At 43.2% G+C, this 16,131-nt stretch overlaps 2 protein-coding genes across 2 annotated transcripts in view; one reads left to right on the top strand and one right to left on the bottom strand.

The window, feature by feature from the left end:
- The window catches only part of PIBF1 (progesterone immunomodulatory binding factor 1), a 184,857-nt gene extending 177,055 nt beyond the window's left edge, over positions 1–7,802 (top strand). The window contains exon 18 of the mRNA XM_084876482.1: positions 6,880–7,802. Coding sequence (XP_084732608.1) covers positions 6,880–6,930 — 51 coding nt within the window. The 3' untranslated portion in view covers positions 6,931–7,802. The remainder of the gene's footprint in view (positions 1–6,879) is intronic.
- Positions 7,803–8,824: 1,022 nt separating this feature from the next.
- On the bottom strand, positions 8,825–9,548 carry LOC311618558 (ferritin light chain-like; the record flags this gene model as incomplete). Its single annotated transcript, XM_084876173.1, has 1 exon — positions 8,825–9,548. The coding sequence occupies exon 1, from the start codon at positions 9,347–9,349 to the stop codon at positions 8,825–8,827; it is 525 nt and encodes a 174-aa protein (XP_084732299.1). The 5' UTR covers positions 9,350–9,548.
- Between the last annotated feature and the right edge of the window lie 6,583 nt (positions 9,549–16,131).

The raw sequence follows: 16,131 nt of genomic DNA, 5'->3' as shown, positions 1-16,131 counted from the left end.
ATTAGTGGAGAGAAATGGTGCACCTGCGAGTAAGGCACATAAGGGAAATGAATGCAACATGACTATAGTAATCAGACATTAACGAACATTAATAATCCTATATAATAAAAACCTAATATGCTAAGTGTCTGGTCATCCGGTTGGCTGTTCAACCAATCAAAGCATAATATGCTAATGATATGCTAAGGCCACTCAACCATTCACTATAACATGCACTGACCACCAGGGGGCAGATGCTCTGACTGGTTGATTAGCTTGCTGCTGGGGTCAGACTGATTAGGACTGAGTGTGATGGGCCAGACATGCCCTGGAGCCCTCTCTCAGTTCCTCCCCGGCTGGCCAACTTCCTGCTCCCTCTCTAGCCCTGACTGTGCACCCTCTCGAAATTCAGGACCCCTCCAGGGATGTCAGAGAGCCAGTTTCAACCCGATCCCACAGGCCAGGCTTGAGGGACCCCAGTGCAGGAATCTGTGCACTGGGCCTCTAGATATATAAAACAGGATATTATAAAAATTAAGTTATGAAATTTTTATTGAAATGTTTCTTACCATTATATTGGCTAGGCCACAAAAATATTCTTTGTGAGCCGTATGCAGCTCATCGGCCTCGAGTTTGACATACTTGCTGTAGGGGGCATGCAGGAGGCAGCCAATGATTCTCTCTCAACATTGATGATTCTATCTCTCTCTTCCGCTCTAAAATTAATAAAAAGCGTTTTTTAATTAAAATTTTTAAAAAGTGACAGAGTTACAGTCTAGACTCTAGAGTAAATAAGGGTAACTGCTGTAAGAATCTATTGTATATGGCAATAATGGAGACCAAGCTGACAGGATGGAGAAAGCAGGAAGCCTCAGTTTACCAGCCTGGATATAAGGCAGCTATGCGAATTTCTGCAGCTGAGTCTGTGGATCTTTTCCTCGAGCGGTACATCAGCTTCTCTTTGCTTCTCTCTGTTTCTGGTTATTCGTATTTTCCACTTCCTCATTAACTTGCTCACGGCTCCTTCTCCTGAGACATTTCTGTGTACCTCCCCACATCTACTCTCTTAAAACCTAGTCCTCCCTGTATTTTCCTGGAGCAAGAATCTAATTGGCACAGCCCATCCTTGTTGGGTGATATCCTTTGTGGCCAGGCTTGTGACGGGTATTAGCCAGCCTACTGAATGGCTGCCATTATAGTGAGCAGGGGTCACATGGCACCAAATAAAGCTGCCCAGGGCTGTTTATTCAGAGGATCATTGCCAGGCAAGTTTTTCTTAGAAAGTTGGCTGAGATTATGACAGACACTCTGATGTGTCCCTTATATTACAATCTACAGGAAGAAAGCAGACGGACAACACAGATGTCAATGGGAAACATAGGGTCGGATGAAAACCACAAGATACAGCCAGAGACCTAAAGCCTTTCACCCTCTGGGATGGCTTTGCTGACTCTTCTCTGTTTTAAGCAATGAACTATTATTCCTTCTGACCCTGACCTCCCACATTTCTGACTTTAGCTTTGTAACTTGATTCTGGTATCCTGAAATCCTGACTCTAACCGGTACATAAGTAGTAGTAAGATTTTGCCCGAAACTCAAATAAGGTTATGCAGTGAGAATGAAATGAAGAATAAAAATATAAAGTATTAATTGGGTATTTTTATTTCCTTCTTTGCACTTATCTTTTTTTCTGCAACTTTATTTTTTTATAACAGAAAAAGTTTTAAAAGAGGTATGAGTTCAGCTATGTCCTTATGCAAATTTAGAGATAATACTATCAAATCAAGACTATGTGGTGATAATGCAAAATTAGCCCAGTCAGTATGGCCCAGCAATTAATTGTGTGTCGAACCAGAAACCAAGAGGTCTCAGATTTGAGTCCCCAATCAGGGCATATGCCCAGGTTTCAGGCTCAATCCCCAGTAGGGGGTGTGCAGGAGGCAGCTGATCAATGATTCTCTCTCATCATTGATGTTTCTATCTCTCCTATCCTTCTCCCTTCCCTCTCTAAAAAAATAACTGAAGAGGAATAACAAAATTTATTACCTGAAGTGCCAGCTTTTGGGTGTGAAGGATAAATAATCTTTTTAATATGCTAATATAAAAGAAACACTAGTGTTTAAATAGGTTAAAGAGTGGAGTTTCCAAAATAAAAATCAGTTAGTTTATATATGAATTGATTTATTATGCCCAATTGATTAAATAGTCATTTGTTAGGAGTTGTCAAATTTTTCTTTAAAGATCTAGATGGTAACTATTTAAGCTTGTAGCTACATACAATTTCTGTTTCATATCCTCTTTGTTTCTTTGTTTTTTGTTGTTGTTTTTAAATGTCAAATCCATTCTTAGCAGTCAATCCAAACACAGACAGACCAGAGGCCATAATTTGCCAATCAGTGATCTCATTTAGAAGCTTCCAGTATCTGAAACTTAGAATAGACAGTATCTTACTGATAAAAATATCTGCAAATGAGGAATATACATCTCATGAGAATAAGAAATCAACTTTCCAGAATCACTGTTATCTGTGTTGGAATTTATTTGAATTTAGTTGTGATTAAACATAGATACTGATATAAATGAGAAGCCACTGTGATATAGTCTATGAACAGGCCACTTGAATTTCAGACAGTCACATGACTGAAGGCAGAAGTTTACCTAGAAAGATTGAACATATCAGTGAACTTTAATTCATACAACAGACTATACTACTTCCCTGTTTTACTCATTATTGTCACTACCAGTGAATAATCCCAGTGTTCCTGAGAATGATAAATACTGCCCGCCATGCAGGGTGGTTGTTGTCTGGTTATTGGAACCATATTGTTGTGTTACTGTAGAGGCATTTTCTTTCACATTATGTAGGGAAACTTGAATGTAGACTCTCATGAGACTTTATGTCCAAACTTAATAAAACTGAGAGGCTTCTGTGATGGCAGACCAAAGCAGCATTCATTCATTTATTTATTCAAAAAATGTTTATCGAGCACCTCCTTTGTGCCAAGCACTGTTCTGAGTGTTAAGAATATAAAGATTTCTGCCACATTCTCACATTCTTGTAAGGCAAAGAATTATTGAATATTCAAAAATGTAATTGTATTCAGTGTCAAAATTATGGATAATATAGGGATCCTTCACTAAATACTTTATTATTGTATATCATTAATATATAAAGCATTTAGATTTTTAAATGACAGTAGAAATAAATCTATTCATTTAACTAACATTTATTGAACAATATTTTATGACTTTAAGGAAAACACAATTTATTGAGAGACTGATTCAAATAAACAATTGCAAGAATGATATAACAAGTTAAGTATTGAAGGCTTTAAGTTCTTAAAAGGAACACCTTCCCTCGGTGGCCAGCACCAGCTAAGATAAAGATGAAACAAAATAAACACTAATTTTTTAAAGGTTAAGCGTCATTATCCAGGAATTGCTTTCCACTGCTATTTCAGTGGCTTAAGCAAATTGTTCAGACTTTCGGATAAGCATTAAAGACCTAATATTTGGCCCTCAGGGAACTAAGTTACTTCTACTTTTCTCTTCAACCATCCTTGGTATGTGGCTTCTATCTTCAGATTCACAATATGCTTGCTGTAGTCTCAGCCATCACATCTGCATTGGAAGCAGGAAGCAGAAATGGGTAATATACCATCTCCCTCCTAAAAGCGTTTTCATAAGTTCCAGCGAACATCTACTCACATCCTATTGGCCAGAACTTAGTCACATGCCATCTCAGTAGCAGAGGAGGTTGATTAATGTAGTTTTTACCTGGGTGAGCCCTTTACTCTCGTAATAAAATTAGAGTCCTCTTATTAAGAAGGAGAAAGTAGATATAGGCCAGGCAGCCAGCAGGTTTTGTCACAAGGTCTTAATTCATTTTTATATCCCCATCACCTAAAACAAGGAACTGGCACAGAGTAGGTGCTCAGTGAAGTGCTATTAAGCTAATCTCAACTACAAATCATTTAGTTTATGTAGGAGACTGTCAAGAGACTGGATTAGAGAAGTAAGTATGGGTCAGATGCTAAGGGGCCCTGTATTCTAAATAGTAGTTAGAACATGACAGTCAAAGTGAGGTGCCCCCACAGTAACCTAGGGATGGATAGGAACATGGGAGCAGGCTATAAAATTAATTTTAATTAAAGATCTGAAAAGTCCATTTAGGAAGTAGAAAAGCAGTTAATCCTCAGGACAGAGGTACACTGGTGGCAAATCTACTTCATTAACACATCTGAAGAAAGAATGTTAACAGATCAACCGAAGGACTTGTATACATGCATGTAAGTGCAACCAATGGACATAAAACTTTGGGGAGAGAGGGTATGTATAGGAGGGAGGGGGGCAAAAAAAAAATCAATAAAATATATTAAAAAAATAAATTAAAAAAAAAAAGAAAGTATGTACTGGAGGGAGAGGAATGGAGGGAGGATGGTCTGCAAGGGACCAACACAGATAAAAGGAATCAGAAGTACTGTCTGCCATTAAATTCTTTTACTGCCCTTTTGGAGTCTTATAGTTCCTTTTTAATGCCAAAGTTTTATTTAGCTTCTTCCCAAATACACATAGTAGTAATAAAACTTTTAGTATCACTTGACTAAGAAAGTGGAGATGTACAAATTCTATACCCTTTGCTATAAGCTGGACGATCTGTAACCTGGTGTGTAGAAGTGGCTTTTAGATTTTATTTATTTATTTATTTATTTATTTATTTATTTATTTATTTATTTTTGTCCAGGAACCATAGTTAAGAAAACCATTTTACATCCTGACTTAGGGAAGAGCACAGTTTCTCAGAGCACAGCTTAACCCCTGCAATGGAGAGGTACTCTGATATTTTGTATTCTAGTCCAGTGGTTGGCAAACTCATTAGTCAACAGAGCCAAATATCAACAGTACAATGATTGAAATTTCTTTTGAGAGTCAAATTTTTTAAACTTAAACTTCTTCTAACTCCACTTCTTCAAAATAGGCTCACCCAGGCCGTGGTATTTTGTGGAAGAGCCACACTCAAGGGGCCAAAGAGCCGCATGTGGCTCACGAGCCACGGTTTGCTGACCACTGTTCTAGTCTGTGCGATTATTTTTCTTCCTTAAATCTGGTCTTAAATTGATTTTCTTACCCAGGGATTGAGAAGCTACAGGGTTTTTTTTTCCTTCCAGTTTTATTGAAATATAACTCAAGAGACCTACGATTTCACAAACACTGGTTCTTCTGTGACTGTGATTGTGAGAATCTTAGATTTGCAGCTGACTCACCTTTCTTTAGTCACCCAAACCTCTCGATCTGATTACAAGAGAAATAAGCATCTCCCCAATTTTACTCTAATTTTTCTTTATGGTCTGTGACTTAGCTTTAAAAAATGTTAAATAAGACTGGCAAAAGTAACAGGCATTCCTGGCCAACGGACAATTACATTTCTCATCACCAGTTAATAAACTAGCATTCAGCTCCGCCACCTTTGAATTCTCTTGATAGACAGCACCTGGCCTTTCCCTATCAAGGAAATTTCTTTCTCCTTTAACACTAAGGACTTTGGACTTTTCTTTCCAAGAAAGAACTCTGAAGTGTTTTAATGCAGTTTGCATTTTAGAAAGATAAGCTTGGACAGATCATGGACTATGAATTGAACAGAATAGAAGAGAAAGCCAAATCAGAGTTAAGAAAATCTGGCAGGAATTAAGCCAGAAATGATAAGAGCCCAAGGTAAGCCAGAATGAGGAATTTAAAAGACTTTCAGTAAAAGGTAGGGACTGTTTAAAATAGATGTAGCAAGTGAAAAGAAGAAATCTAAGATGAAGAAGAAAAGGACATTTCTGGTTGAAGTGACTGAGCAAAGTATAGTACTTTTTACCAAGAAAGAGAAGATAGATGATTGGGGATTCGTTTTGACATACCTACTGAATTTTAGTTGCCTGTGGGGAACACCTTGTAAAAGCATTTGTAGCTCAGGTTTGAGCTGTGGTAAAAAGGCGGCAATTCGGGGAGGAGGGGGAGTATTTGGTGGGAACTGAAGCTGGCTTATTTGGTGGTCGTTGAAGCTGGCCAAGGGCGTGGATAGGTCAAGAGGAGCTGACCACTCATGTCACTTCCAACATTTTATGTATCAGCTATGGCTTATGAAATTATGAAAAACATAAACTTAAAAGTATCATGCTTATCTATGTGCCTACATGCATATATGTATATATATTTAGAAATGTAGTCCTTTATAACTTTAAACAGATGGAAGTGGGAAAGCAGTAAGCTTCATATTTAACATATTGTCATCTATAAAATAGACTGCTTTGACTGCCTGTGTAGGACCCTGTATAAGGAGTTCTGAGTACTTTGTTCTGTAAGTCTACTTTCCTTGCCTTTTTGTTACTATTCTGTACAGCCAAGCTCTTTGTACACTGAAATGATTCAGTAGTGAACCCAAGAACGGTGGTAAATACTTAGCAATTCAGGAGAGCCAAAGCACAGTGATTTGGATCTAGTCATTATTTAATAAATATTTATTGAATGAATGAATGTCCATATATACAATAGATGAGACCGACAAAAAAAAAAAAAAAAAAAAAAAGCTGTGTCCTTGATATTTTTTTTTTATAATTCTCTTTGAAAATAGAAACAATTCATATGATACTCACTTCCATAAAATATGTTAAATACAGGCTTTGAACCAGAAAACACAGATGTTTATTCTTTCTACAGACATACCAGGTGGGAGATTATTTCTCACAAAACATAAAACCTTTGTCCCTAAAGTATCCTTCTGAATAAGGAAAAGTGATTATTTACTGTAATCTTACATAAGAAGCCCCATTGCATATTGATACTTAGTTCTATGAATTGCCTTTCTTATCCTCCTAGTAAGCATTTTACTTAATTTTCTCTTTTTCTTTTTAACAGACTAAAAAGGAAGCACCTGAGTGGTCTAAGAAACAAAAGATGAAGACCTAGTGTTCTGAATGGATTTGCTATATCGCTATTTACTCCTGAAGTTCTTTTTCTGATGAACAAGAAGTTTATCTTAATCATGTGCTTGGCATTTTTTAAATAATTAATATAAAATTTATTGTCACTGAATGGTAAATTAACAGATTTCAGCATAATAATCAATATGTATAAAATGCAAACAATAGTATACTTTAATATTTGGTTTTATATATTTTGTTACAAAATAAATATACTATAGACTGATTAAAATTTGTACCTTTCATTGTTTTCAAGGTTTTTTGAATTGTGTGGCTTATAAATACACAGGTGTTACATTGGTGACTTTATTTTCTAACAGTATAAATTTCAAGTTTAATATCATAAAAAATACCAAAACACCTTCCATTTTTTAAAATTAAGAACTACTTATGAAATCTATTGGAAAGCACTTCAAGTGCTCATTAATGGTGGTCAGATACCATTTATTTGATATTGTATTAACCAATAAAATCTGATAGAAACTTTGTTATTTTCTTTGTCCAGGTCAGGTAGCTCAGCTGGTTAGAGCATATCCCATACACCAAGGTTGCGATTCAATCGCCTGTCAGGGTACATACAGAATCAACCAATGAATGCACAAATAAGTGGAACAACAAAAAAATAGCACCTGGGTCTGCGGACTGAAGGGTCCCAGGTTCGATTCTGGTTGGGCATGTACCTTGGTTGTGGGCACATTCCCCTCCCCCGCTTTTTTTTTTACCTACTGGTAGATATGAAGTAGGGAGTGTGCAGGAGGCAGCTGATTGATGTTTCTCTCTCATCGATGTTTCTAACTCTCTATTCCTCTCCCTTCCTATCTGTAAAAAATCAATAAAATACATATATTTTTTAAATTGATGTACCTCTCTCTGTCTCATCCCTCTCTTCCTCTAAAATCAATTTTAAAAATGTTTTAAAGAAATAAAAAGTTTGTTATTTAATTGGTCAAATAAAAATTCAGTGGAATGGTCCTGGCTGGATGGCTCAGTTGCTTGGACCATTGTCTGTACACCAAAGGTTTTGGGTTCGATTCCCAGTCAGGGCATATACCTAGGTTGCCGGTTAGATCCCTAGTTGAGGCAAATACAGAAGGTAACCAACTGATGTTTCTCTCTCACGTCTCAGTATGATTTTCTCTCATCATAAAACATGCTCCATTTCTCATCCAAGAGATACAATTAAAGGAAAAGGGACTTAGAGGAAGAGGGAGAGATATTTATTAGGTTTTTCTCAATTACTACTGACAAATGACTGGATAATTTTTTGTTCAGATGGGAGTGGGGGGCAGTCCTTTGAATTGTGGGATATGTAGCAGCACCTCTGCCCTCCACCACTAGATGACAGTAGCACCCCCTCCTCAGTTGTGATAACTAAAAATGTCTTTTGTCCCCTGGGGACAAATCACACACCCCCTAGTGAAGAACCACTGATATGCATATCAATGATTATCTTGGTAGATTTGAATAGAGAATACTATCTGTTCAATGCGTTCTTTGAAAGTCACATTAGCATAGGCTATTAGTGAATGTGAGAGAACAGAAAAAAGCCTTTGACAATAAATTCTTGTAAATCTCTTGGTGGCCTGAAAACCCAAATCTCCTTCCCTGGTTTCATATATATTATGACTTTGCAACATAGGTTTGTGAAAATGGCCTTTGTCCAGCATGCATCCTAAATCCAGGATACCCTGATTCCTTTTTTTTTTTTTTTTCTGCAAAAAGCTTTATTGTTTCATTTGGTCCAGTGCTGGGGGAGAGGGCTCCAAGGTGGATAAAAGAATGGCTAGTAGTTTCAGGAAGAGGCTCAGGCAAAAGCCAGAGGGCGGGGGGGGGGGGGGGGGGGGGGGGGCCTCTGGAAGGTTTCTGGGCTCGAAAGGCTCCTAGTCGTGCTTGAGGGTGAGTCTTTCGAAGAGATACTTGCCCAGCCCAGCCTGGGGGCTGGCCAGCCTGTGGAGGTGAGTCAGGTGGTCGCCCATCTTCTGGATCAGTTTCACCTCCTCCTCCAGGAAGTGGTTCTCCAGGAAGTCGCAGGCGTGAGGGTCCGCGCGGGAAGAAGCCTGAGCATGCAGCTCCAGAAGGGCCTGGTTCAGGCTCTTCTCCAAGGCCAGGGCGGATTCCATGGCGTCCAGAGTTTTGGACCAGTCATCCTGGGGCGGTTTCTGCACGTCCTGGTAGAGAACGCAGCCGCCTCGCTGGTTCTGCAACTTTAGCAAACGCTCCGCGCCCTCCCGCTTCTCCGCCAACTCGCGGAAGAAGTGGCCCACGCCCTCCAGGGCCACTTCGTCGCGGTCGAAATAGTAGCCCAGCCCGAGGTAGTTGTAGGAGGCCTTCAGATACAGGTTGATGAGGCGGTTGACCGAAGCCTCCACGTCGGCGGAATAATTCTGACGAATTTGGGAGCTCATGGTGGTTCAGTAATGAGGCTTTCAGGTAGAAAAAAAACAAAACAACCAAAAAACCGGTGTGTTGGCTGGTCCCGGAGGTGGCGCTGACGGTGGTGACTAGATGAGACGCAGGAGAGTGGCCAGATGCTGGAAGAATGGTGTCCCTGGGTCTGTTTCGTCCAAACGCTGTTGAAGCAAGAGACAGATCCGGGACCTCCGAGTGCGCTGCTGCCTACCCTGATTCTTTCATTAAAACTAAGTTAACTTGTCCTGGATGGTGTGGCTCCGTTGGTTGGGCATCCTCCTGTGCACCAAAAGGTTGCTGGTTCAATTCCTAGTCAAGGCACCTGCCTGGGTTTCGGGCTCAATCCTGAGTTGGATATGTGCTAGAAGCAGCCGATCAAATATTTCTCCCTTTCCCTTCTTCTTTCTCTAAAAAGCAATAAAAAAAAAAAAACTTTTTTTTTTTTTAAAGAAATCTAATTTGCAGACGTAATTTATTTTCTCCTAAGATGCTAGAAGAAAAACATTTTTCAACTCTACTAACCTAAAAGCATTTTATAATTCAATCAACCCCATTTGTCATATCTATATATTTTAATACGAGGGAATAATGATTGATTATCCAGGTTAGAATAATAGTGTGGATAGGCATAGATGTAGGAAAATACAGAGCTTATTTAAGAAATAGAAAGTATAGTGATAAAGAAATTGAGGAAGTCTTCCTTCAAATCCTTAATTTTTTCCCTCTTTCCTTTTATTTCTAGAAATACTCTTTGAAAGTTTATTTTAGCCAAAACCGGTTTGGCTCAGTGGATAGAACGTTGGCCTGTGGACTCAAGGGTCTCAGGTTCGATTCCCGTCAGGGGTATGTACCTTGGTTGTGGGCATCTCCCGGGTGGGGGTGTGCAAGAGGCAACTGATCAGTGTTTCTCTCTCATCTATGTTTCTCTCTATCCCTCTTCCTCTCTGTAAAAAATCAATAAAAATATATATTTTTTTAAAAGTTTATTATTTCTTACCATAATAACTATTAATAAATCTCAGGGTTAGATTATGATATGAAAACTTTTCATGATCCAGAGGATAAAAGCATGGAACAGACTGGAATTTCAGCGGGAAGGGAGGGGTAGGTTGGTGGAAAGAGACCAACCAAAGAATTTGTATGCATATATGCATAACCCCTGGACAAAGGATTGTGTGGCGAAAGCCTAGAGGAGAAGGTGAGGCTCTGGAAGAAGCCAGGGGAAAGGGGGAAGACATTTGTAATACTTTTATTTAAAAAAAAAAAAAAAAAAAAGGCCGAAACCGTTAAAAAAAATTCCTCTCTGTAAAAAATCAATAAAATATATTTAAAAAAGAAGAAAAAAGAAAGAAAGCTAGCTTTTCAGAAGTCATTGTGAATTTTCAATTCAGATGCCACTCATTCCAAAAAGTTTTCGCTGTTCCACCATAATAATCTGAACTATGTACTCTGTACTCCAAGCATGTCAAACTCCTGGCCCACAACGAATATTTTTGCGGCCCAGTATGTAAGAGACATTTTAATAAAACTTTTATAACTTAATTTTTATAATATCCTGTTATACATAATTTTTTTAAAATACACTTTTATTGATTTTAGAGAGGAAGGGAGAGGGAGAGAAATACAAACATCAATGATAAGAGAGAATCATGGATCAGCTGCCTCCTGCATGGTCCCCACTGGGGATAAAGCCCACAATCTGGGTATGCGCCCCCAACAGGAACCGAACCCGGGATCCTACAGTCCCCAGGCCGATGCTCTATCCACTGAACCAAACCGTCCAGGACTGTTATACATAATTATTATTATTATTATTTTTTTTTTTTTTTTTTAGAGTAGCAACTTTATTTTTTATTTTTATTTTTTTTTAAATCAATCTTTATTGTTCACATCATTACAAAGGTTCCTCATTTCTTCCCCCCTCCACCAGGTTCCCACCCCACCCTCCACCCCCTCCCCATCCCCCACCGTCCTCATCCATAGGTGCACAGTTTATGTTCAGTCTCCTCCTCCCTCCCTTTCCCCGACAGCAAATCCCTTTTCAGATAGTAAATCTGTTACCCAGCATTTTCTCATATCAATAATACCTCCACATGCCCAATGATACACTTCACACAAAAGACGTTTTCAAATAGGTCAACCAGCCTCATCCAGGCCCCACCCAAGGCACTCACAGATCAACACCCCAGCGCTATACTAACTCAACACATCCAGATCCAAGCCTTCATCACTTGATTCAGCAGACCCTCAAGTTCCCACAAAAGTTTCCAGCCATGTCTGAGAGGCAGCCGTGGGCAGGTACAGGCGAGGAGCGAGCTGTTTCGGGCCTGGCTGCTCCGGGCCTGGCCTCCGTTGCTCTGGTTCGTTCCACAACCAGCTGCTCCGGGTCTGGTCACCGCCGCTCCCGACCTAGTTGCTCTGGACTTGGCTGTTGCTGCTACAGGCCTGGCCGCACCCGACCCAGCTGCTCTGGGCCCGGTTGCTCTGGTCCCGGCTGCTCCGGGCCTGGCCGCTCCCAGCCTGGCAGCCGCTGCTCCGGGCCTGGCCGCACCCAACCCGGCTGCTCCGGGCCTGGCCGCTCCCAGCCCGGCAGCTGCTGCTCCGGGCCTGGCCGCTCCCAGCCTGGCAGCCACTGCTCCGGGCCTGGCCGCACCAGACCCGGCTGCTCCGGGCCTGGCCGCTCCCAGCCTGGCAGCTGCTGCTCCGGGCCTGGCCGCTCCCAGCCTGGCAGCCGCTGCTCCTGGCCTGGCCGCACCAGACCCGGCTGCTCCGGGCCTGGCCGCTCCCAGCCTGGCAGCCGCTGCTCCGGGCCTGGCCACACAAGACCCGGCTGCTCCGGGCCTGGCCGCTCCCAGCCTGGCAGCCGCTGCTCCGGGCCTGGCCGCACCAGACCCGGCTGCTCCGGGCCTGGCCGCTCCCAGCCTGGCAGCCGCTGCTCCGGGCCTGGCCGCACCAGACCCGGCTGCTCCGGGCCTGGCCGCTCCCAGCCTGGCAGCCGCTTCTCCAGGCCTGGCCACTTCCAGCCTGGCAGCCACCGCTCCGGGCCTGGCCGCACCAGACCCGGCTGCTCCGGGCCTGGCCGCTCCCAGCCTGGCAGCCGCTGCTCCGGGCCTGGCCGCTCCCAGCCTGGCAGCTACTGCTCCTGGCCTGGCCGCACCAGACCCGGCTGCTCCGGGCCTGGCTGCTCCCAGCCTGGCAGCCGCTGCTCCGGGCCTGGCCGCTCCCAGCCTGGCAGCCGTTGCTCTGGGCCTGGCTGCTCCCAGCCTGGCAGCTGCTGCTCCGGGCCTGGCCACACCAGACCCGGCTGCTCCGGGCCTGGCCGCTCCCAGCCTGGCAGCCGCTGCTCCGGGCCTGGCCACACCAGACCCGGCTGCTCCGGGCCTGGCCGCTCCCAGCCTGGCAGCCGCTGCTCTGGGCCTGGCCGCACCTGACCCAGCTGCTCCGAGCCTGGCCGCTCCCAGCCTGGATGCTCCGTGCTTGGCTACTGCTGTTCTGGGCCTGGCTGCTCCCAACCCGGCTGCTCTGGGCCCGGCTTCTCCGGGCCCAGCCACTCCGTGTCTGGGTGTTCCTGGACTGGCCACCCTGGGCTTGGCCACCTCTGCCTCAGGCCTGGCTGCCACTGCCCCAGGTCTGGCTGCTCCAGTGCTGGCCGTTGATGCTCTTGTTCTGGCTGCTGCTGCTCTGGGGCCTGGCCACTGCTGCTCCGGGCCCAGCTGCCACTGCCTTGTGCCTGGCCACTCTAGGCCTGGTCGCCGCTGTTCCAACATTCTGTCCCTTTTTTCTCTTTTTTTTTTTTCTTTTTAAAAAAAAACCAAAAACACATTTATGTTGCAATGTTGGCTGGTGCGTTGAGTTTCTGACTTAGTCTTTGATTTTTCAAGATCTTCTTTGTATTCTTTCTTAAGTAATTTTACTATCATTTGCTCTCACTTGATTTCTTCACATTGAGAACTTCTTTGGTTTCTTCCTCCTTGTCCTGGGAGCTCAGCAGGTTGGCCTGTGGCACCCCTTTGTTCTCCGCGGGCTCCCGCGCTGCTCCAGCCTGTTGCTGGGGTCGGCGCCGCCCAGGAAGCAGCCCCCGACCTTGGCTCCATTGCCCGCGCTCAGCAGTCGAAGGCTCAGGGGCACCCCCCCCCCCCTGGGGGCCCCGTCGCCCGGCTCCTTGCTGGCACCCAGCTGGCCGGTGTCCGGCAGGGGCTCCTGCTCCACGTCGCGTTCCTCCAGTCTGGAGCTTTCTTTCTCCCTCCCACTAGGGGAGTCCAGGATCAGAGTCAACAGACTGTCCTCTGCGCACAGTGTGCGCGACTCCGGGGGCTCGGCCTTTCGCCGCGCTCCCAGGACTCCACCTCACAGCTCCGTCTCCCCCTGCCCGAGCCTGGGTCCCCAGGGACTGGCCCAGACCTGGAGTTCGGGGCGGTCTGGACTGAGGCTCATAGCCGCCGCCGGAGGCTTTGTTTCTTCCGGCTAGGGTAATCCAGCATCAGAGTCAACATTCAGTTCTATGCGCGCCATGTGCGTGCGACTCCGGGGGCCCCGCCTTTCGCCGTCCCCCGGGATTGTCTCCCCCTGCCGGAGCCTGGGTCCCCAGGGTCTGGCCCATAACTTGGGGCTCAGCGCTGCCAGTTCGGAAGTTCAGCCCAGGCTGGGGGTTCTATTTCCTTCCTGCTAGGGAACGCCAGGCAGCACCCAGCCCTCTCCTCCTCTCCGGCTGCGACCTCTCCGCGCGCGCGTGCTTGCGAGCGCCCCGCATGTCTCCATACCTTAGGCTTTTTTTCAGCTCCTCTGATTTTCCTTCTGGTTTTCTCCCTCCTTCCTATTGTAGAGTTTTCAGTCAGTCGACTACCTGTAGCTCTGGGCAATGTCCATTCTACATTTTAGTTGTATTCCCTTGAAATTGTTGTGAGCTGCTGAGGCTAGGTGTCTACCCGAGCAGCCATCTTGGATCCTCCTCTATACATAATTATTAATAACGAACTACAATGTTCACTAATGACTGATTACTATAATCGTGTTGTATTCATTTCCCTTAGCCATTTCTCTCCACTAATACTAGCAGTGAGTATTTTAGCAGCCAATTACCATGTCATTAGTCTTGGATTGACTTGTTTGGTCTGCACAGCAGGAAATATTTCACTTTTGGAGAACAAGGAAAATAAGCTTATTTGCTTTGCACTTATTAATTTATGCAGTTATTCAGTGTCTGGTAAGTTAATGTTCAAGAAAAAATATTAATTTTAATTAAAATGTTCTATTATTTTATGTTAACAATTACTCATTTATTTCAGCCCTTTGTAGTCAGCATGCCTATAGAAATAAACCTATGTTTCTATGAAAATTGAAGCTTTGGTTTTTTTCGGGCCACATAAAAAACCTTTTTATTTGGCTCATCTTAGCCTTTGAGTTTGACATGCTTGCTATACTCTTTAATTCTGCATACTGTTTGTATAATAATTGTTTACTTTCCTTTTCCTTTAGGAAAAGAATTCTTATGCTTTTTTTGGCCCTTGGTTTTTTAGCACTGTGCCTTGAAGTTTAAAAAAAAAAAAAAAAAAAGTGTTTATTTGATGAATTTGGGCAGATAAGATATAACAATATCATTTTTTCTTATGTCTTCAAAATTAAAGAAGAGCCTAAACCGGTTTGGCTCAGTGGAGAGAGCTTCGACCTGGGGACTGAAAGGTCCCGGGTTCGATTCCGGTCAAGGGCATGTACCTGGGTTGCGGGCACATCCCCAGTGGGGGGTGTGCAAGAGGCAGCTGGTCGACTGGTTACTAGGGATCAAGCCTGTAACCTCGGGCATGTGCCCTCAAATGGAATCTAGCCTGGGACCCTTTGATCCGCAGGCCAACCCTGTGCCCACTGAGCCAAACCACCTAGGGCAAGCTCATTTTTTAATATCACTACAACCCTTGCCTTTCCTCCAAATTTCCAGACCTTCCTTTTTTCACTTTTATTTTCACCTTTCTTTTTTGAATACTGTAAAAAACAAAAAACAAAAACAACATAAAATTTACGTTCTTTTCCATTTTTAAGTTTATAGTTCAATAGTGTATTCATATTATTGTGCAACATACCTCCAGAACTTTGTAACCTTTCAAATATGAAACTCTATACCCATTAAACAATTATTTTCCCCTTCCCTGTCCCTGGCAACCCAACTTTCTGTTCCTATCTCTTGTACATGGAATATTTGTCTTTTTGTGACTAGCTTATTTCACTTAGCATAATGAAATGAAATGTCCTCAAGGTTGATCAATGTTATAGCATGTGTCAGATTCCTTCCTTTTTGAAGCTGAATAATATTCCATTATATGTATACACCATTTGTTATTCATTTATCCCTCGATGGGCATCTTGGCTATTGTGAATCACCTTACTTCTTATCTATTACTGAATCCTCTCCTGGCGTTCCTTGTATAAAAATAAATAAAAACAAAAATAACATAACACTTTTTTTCTTGCTAAAAGTCAAAAAAAAATGCCCAAATGTAAGAGTAATAGCTAGGATTATCAAGCTAATTCTCTGCAGCTGCTCTTACATGCTCTCTACTCCTTAATTAACCTTCATAGTAACTTTGCCAATTAAGCATTATCTTCATTTTTAAAAACTGAAAGAGTAACTTAATGGCCCAAGATCAGTCACGTAATAAATAGCAGAAACGGATGTGAGTCCTTCAGGTGGTTTGATTTGCAATGGCCATGCTTTTTGCAGGACACTACAGGCTTCTCAAACTGTGCACCATACCCCCACCTCCCACTTCCATGGGGGTGGAAAGAC

The sequence above is a fragment of the Pipistrellus hanaki genome, assembly GCF_964339955.1.
Source record: "Pipistrellus hanaki genome assembly, chromosome: 3".
NCBI classification, from domain to species: Eukaryota; Metazoa; Chordata; class Mammalia; order Chiroptera; family Vespertilionidae; genus Pipistrellus; species Pipistrellus hanaki.
Note: the sequence above shows the minus strand (reverse complement) of the source record. Positions and strands in the feature narration are given on the sequence as shown.